At 36.1% G+C, this 6,000-nt stretch overlaps 1 protein-coding gene across 3 annotated transcripts in view; it reads right to left on the bottom strand.

The window, feature by feature from the left end:
* LOC115213883 (mucolipin-3) overlaps positions 1-2,298 on the bottom strand; it is a 112,683-nt gene extending 110,385 nt beyond the window's left edge. The window contains exons 1-2 of one of the 3 annotated variants that reach the window (XM_036504625.1): positions 2,149-2,298; positions 1,225-1,350 (exon numbers count right to left, since the gene is read on the bottom strand). In XM_036504625.1, the coding sequence (XP_036360518.1) occupies positions 1,225-1,303 (79 nt within the window). In that variant the 5' untranslated portion in view covers positions 1,304-1,350; positions 2,149-2,298. The remainder of the gene's footprint in view (positions 1-1,224; positions 1,351-2,148) is intronic. The other 2 variants (XM_036504626.1, XM_036504627.1) reach the window with 2 other exon arrangements.
* Between the last annotated feature and the right edge of the window lie 3,702 nt (positions 2,299-6,000).

The raw sequence follows: 6,000 nt of genomic DNA, 5'->3' as shown, positions 1-6,000 counted from the left end.
TGTTTAGCCCCTTGTGGGTAGTAAAGAAATATATTATAGTTCGGGACCAACCAAAGCCTTGTGAGTGAATTTCATACACAGAAACTGAAAGAAGCCTGTTGTGTGTGTGTGTGTGTGGTGTGTGTGTGTGTGTGTGTGTGAATATGTGTGTGTGTTTGTGTCATGTTGCTTTGGCATCACATGATAGTTGTAAGTGATTGTCAGTGTCATACAAGCAGCATCATTCATTTACTACATACTGTGAGGACATGTCTGGGTATGGAGAAATATTACATTGCTTGGAAACAGGTGAGGGTTGGCAACAGAAACAGCATCCAGCTGTAAAAAAATCTACCTCAGTTAGACTCTTTCAAACCCATGTAAGCATGGAAAAGTAGGTGTTAAAATCTACTTGATGATGATGAATACCTGGGCTAGATATTGTCTATTCTATTTCTGTCCTGCCAATCTTTGAGATAAATTAGGCTGCCATTTCTGGATACATCAAGAAACCTTTTCAAATGTTTATTACTGTCTTAGGATGTGGAGGCTGGGTGAGGCATATTTATTCGTGTTACTGATCAGCAAGTAGATCTTTCTGTAGACTTACATTCTAAGATTCCAAACTTCATATCCTACAATAAACTGATTTCTGATTTAGGCACAAGGCCAGCAATTTTAAGGGTAGTAGGGATGACTGACGGGGTGATGGTGGCGGTGGCAGTGGCTGTGGCAGTGACAGCAGTGATGTTGGCAGTGGCAGTGGTGGTGGTGACGGTGGCAGTTGTAGTGGGTAGGCACTTATATCCACCCTAGTACTTAAATGGTATTTTATTCTATTGAAGCAGAAACGTTAGCACGCTGGGTGAAATGCTTAGCAGTATTTCATCTGCCACTACGTTCTGAGTTCAAATTCTGCCGAGGTCAACTTTGCCTTTCATCCTTTCGGGGTCGATTAAATAAGTACCAGTTACGCACTGGGGGTCGATATAATCAACTCAATACGTTTGCCTGTCCTTGTTCGTCCCCTCTGTGTTTAGCCCCTTGTGGGTAGTAAAGAAATAGGTATTTTATTCTATTGACTTCAAAAAGATGGAAAGTAAAGTTGATCTCAGTGACATTCAAACTCAGAGCATAAAGAACTGGAAGATATACTAAGATGTGAGCATGTACTCTATATGTGATGGCATACTAATGGTGGATTTTAAATTTATTGAAATGCTAAAAATGGTTATAAGAACATACCCCGGAAAGATTCTTGGAATGATCCATTATGCTCAAAACGTTCGAGTTCCATTTGTTTCTTGTAAAAAAACAAAACCATAAAAAGTAAGGAATACTTTATTGTGGCCCTAGAGTGCCATTATGTTTCTGAAGAGAAAAGATAGATACATACATATATTTGGCATTGTGACTGTATGTAAGTGTGTATGTTACTGATTTCTCTCTCTCTCTCACACACACACACACACACTCATCATCATTTAACATAACCTTTTCCATGCTCCCATGAGTCAAATGGAACTTTTTGAGGCAGATTTTTTATGGTTGGATGCTCTTCCTGTCACCTTCCCTCACCTGCTTCCAGGCAAGGTAATATTTTCTCATAACTGGACATGTTTTTCAAGGAAGACTGGAGACAAACAACCAAGCTTGTATGACGACAATGCTTATTTACAATCATCATGTGATGTCTAGACAAGGTTACATACAAACACCCCCACAAACAGACATGTGCATACATAGGCTTCTTTCAGTTTCTTTTTACTAAACCCTTTCACAAGGCTTTGGTAGGCCTGGGACTCAGAGGCATAGCCAGGTTCTAAAGTTTGGTGGACTGAGCATATGAAAAAATAAAGATGCTGTGACACATACTAGACAATTTCTAACTCATTTCTCCTATAATATGCAAAATATTTCATTAGTTGTAATATACATAACTTCATTCTACATTTGTGGAGTTGTGTGTGTTGGACTTGTATCTTATGCATTTTGCATTTGTATCTTATGCATTTTGACCCAAAGTTAGAGATAATGCTAGCTATATAGATGGAATACACACACACAAACATACATGTATATGTTTATGAAAACATCATGATAATAACCGAACAATACTTATGACAACATCAAGAAATCTTTGTTAACTAAACAAGGAACATTACTGACCTGCCATTGAAATAATTCCACCAAAATAGTAAATATGATTTCAACAAAAATACAAAAATCCGAACATGTCGAGTATGAATTGTCAATTCATATTTGTGTGTTTGCTATCAATCATTTGTTGTTGTTGTTGTTGTTTGTGGCTGAAGTTTGTTGCTCTGGTGAATAATGATTGTTTGTCTGTCACCTTAATAGGTCCAAACTCTAATAGAGCTTAAAGTTAATCAAAAGATTAAAGTGACAAAGTTGCTGATAAATTAGAGAAGTGAATAAAATAATGATTTGAGGGCATATTGTTGCTGTCACTGGTGTCCTATAGACACTGATAAAAAAAATTTGTGCTGAAATTCTGTGTTATGTCATCAATGTTTTGTGTACCAGCTTCCTTCCAGACTTTCCTGACAACACTTCTAATTGAAAGCAGTGTAATTTCTTATGGTAATTCATAGAGTCATCATCCATTCACATCACATGCTCAACTTAGTGTAGTTGCTTCCTCTATAAGCATTGGGCAGTGCTTTACGTAGCTCGGCTACTTTCTCAGCTCACTTGTCCCAAGAGATTCTAGAAATGTATTAAGCATATATAAGCATATACATACATACATATACACATAGATGCACACATACCTACCTACCTACCTACCTACATACATACATACATACATACATACATAGTACATACATAAGTACATACATAAGTACATACATAAGTACATACATAAGTACATACATAAGTACATACATACATACCTACATACTCATGAAATCTAAATATTCATATTAGTACAATGAAATATTAAGATCTATCAATATACATATGTATGTGTGCATGTGTGTTTAATACATACATACATACATACATACATACATACATACACACATGCATACATACACACATACCTACCTACCTAAATATATACATACACACTTACATACATATACATATGTAAATGTGTGCGTGTACTAAACATATGTATGTGTGTATATATATGCATACATTGATATATGCATACATATACACACACACATACATATGTGTGTGTATGCATGCATACATGTATGTATGTATGTATGTATGTATGTATGTATGTATGTATGTATGTATGTATGTATGTATGTATGTATGTATGTATTAAACACACATACATATGTATATTAATAGATCTTAATATTTCATTGTACTAATATGAATATTTAGATTTCATGAGTGAAAAATTTAATTTTTGCTTGTTTACTTTTGTCTCCTCCTCCTATCACTCTCATTATGTTTCATCTCCCCAACTGAATTCACACAAAACACTTAAATCAGTCATTTCTCCCTTGAGGTGCATTTTCCTGAAACTCCCTTCTTATTCACAGTTTTCCTGCATAAATCAACTTATAGTCTTTCAAACTAAACATCAACCATATCAGTCTCACCTGTTTGGGTGTTGCCCTTTTTTTGTGGGTAATTAGCTAGCTTAAAAGTAAAAGATCCATAGGCATGGCTATGTGGTAAGAGGTTTCCCAGCTACATGGTTCCTGGTTGTATGGCGACTTGGACAAGTGACTTTTACCAAAATCTTGTGAGTGGATCTGGTCAGCAGAAACTGAAAGAAACCCTGCGAGCTGGCAGAAACGAAATGCTTAGCAGTATTTCATCTGCCATTACGTTCTGAGTTCAAATTCTGCCGAGGTCGACTTTGCCTTTCATCCTTTCGGGGTCGATAAATTAAGTATCAGTTACGCACTGGAGTCGATGTAATCGACTTAATCCGTTTGTCTGTCCTTGTTTGTCTCCTCTGTTTAGCCCCTTGTAGGCAATAAAGAAATAAGAAACTGAAAGAACCCCATGTGTGTGTGTGCGTTAGTGTCAATATTTGTCTCCCACTAGCATTTGACAACTGGTGTTAGTGATGCTTATGTCTCTGTAACTTAGCACTTCAGCAAAAGAGACAGATAGCATAAATACAAGGCTTAAAAAAAAATTAGTTCTGGAGTCAATTTGTTTGACTAAAATTCATCAAGGTGGTGCCCCAGCATGGCCACAGTCTAATGACTAAAACAAGTAAAAGATAAAGATGTACTCTGTTCAGAAACTGCTAGATGGCCACCATAGGAAAGTCAATCATCACATACCATCCATGTTGAGTGTAACTGCCAAAGATATTTTCCCTTTCTTTCTATATGAATGCCTAAAGATTTTATCAGGTTACTCATCCTTGCTGTCACCAAACTGGGTAACCTTCTCAGTAGATAAATCACTTTTGAAAACCTCTGAGCTGAGATTAATGTAAATAAAATGTTACTATGTTGGGTTTTATGCTTAGTGAACTGCATAAAATTGAACACTGCTGTGTTGCAAGGTTTTATACATGTGCTACCACATATTTGACATGAACTAGTTTGCAAAGTGTGGAAATTGCTATCAACAAAGAAAAAGCAAAAAAGAAAAAAGCCATTTGCTGTCACATGTATACTTGTAATATGTTTGCACATGCATGCACAAAAGTGTATATTTGCATACATATCAATGTGAGTGTGTGTATAAAACAAAGTAAAAAATATGAAAGGAAAAAAAATGTATGCTAAAGGAAAAGGCTTTTCAGTGTAAAGAAATAAGAAGACAAACTTCAAATACATTGTCCATTAGAAAACATCAGAAATAGTGCTTGAATGAAAGTTTTCATGTGAAGTTTATAGGAAAGAAGCTTACAGGTGTGAATATGGAAACAAAAAAATTAGCAGATCAAATCTCAGCATGGTTTCCCTTTAAAAACTCTAAATAAATATTTGTAATCTTACAATGCTGAGTCCTCCAAGAGATAGGAAGGAAGTCCAGTATTCAAGCTCAACCTAGAGTTTTTAGTTTTTATTCAGCCTTGCTGTTCATGTAGGCCCTTGTTCATTTAAGGAAATTGTATAGCAATTTCATTTTCACTTAACCATCACATCCATTACTCTTCAAATCCACATTGAGTCTATTTTTACTTCTGACACTTAGCCAGTTCCTTAATTCTTCAGTCTTGCATTTTCTCATTCAATAATCTAAGAACAGCAGCCATAGCTTTTTCAGACCATCTATAGAAGGAATTGTAGTGTGTGCTGCATCGGGCTACCATTATAGAAGGATAGGTTGTATTCCATTTAATGTGACTCTACTCAAAAAGCTGTAATATCATTTGACAGGAACACAGTATAAAGAAATACATGGAACAAGGTGGTAACTTTAAATGTCTTTAATGCCAGCCACACGTATATATACAAGCTGAATAATAAATGGAAATGGTTGAACATTTATTCATATATCTACATGCATCTGTGTGGGTTGTATGCTTGCTGTTAACCCTGGTGAGGAAGCTTGCAAACAGCAATATGTTAGAACCTGTGCAGTGTTGTCGGTGCTGTGTAGAGATGTTGTTGACGATGTTGGTGAGAGACATGATGGTGGCAATGAAGATGGAGGTTGCTGTAATGTGGTCAGTGGTTAGACCTTAGAAGGTTTGGAACCAACAGACTTTGAGACGAGGAGGAGATGAGTTTTTATAGCTAACAGTAGGCTCAGATGGAGTTTAGAACAGACTGTCCCATGTGATTTATTTGAAAGTTGTGATAGAGTAAGAGACAAATTGCACCAATACCAACCAATCAGAGTGGTAGACACAACATGGTCCAAAACAGAGCCGAAATGTTAGCTGTTACCTGCTACATTCATATGTACATATTGTTCTATAATGGAGAGAGGAAGTTCACTAGAGTTCACTACACATCTTTTCAAATCATCTTAGAATAAAGACTCGGGGAAAACCAGTTAATATTGGTAAATGCTATCAATATTTAGTTAGCTTGAAATTCCACCACTGGTATTTATCTT

Source organism: Octopus sinensis, linkage group LG7 (assembly GCF_006345805.1).
Source record: "Octopus sinensis linkage group LG7, ASM634580v1, whole genome shotgun sequence".
Lineage (NCBI taxonomy): Eukaryota > Metazoa > Mollusca > Cephalopoda > Octopoda > Octopodidae > Octopus > Octopus sinensis.
Note: the sequence above shows the minus strand (reverse complement) of the source record. Positions and strands in the feature narration are given on the sequence as shown.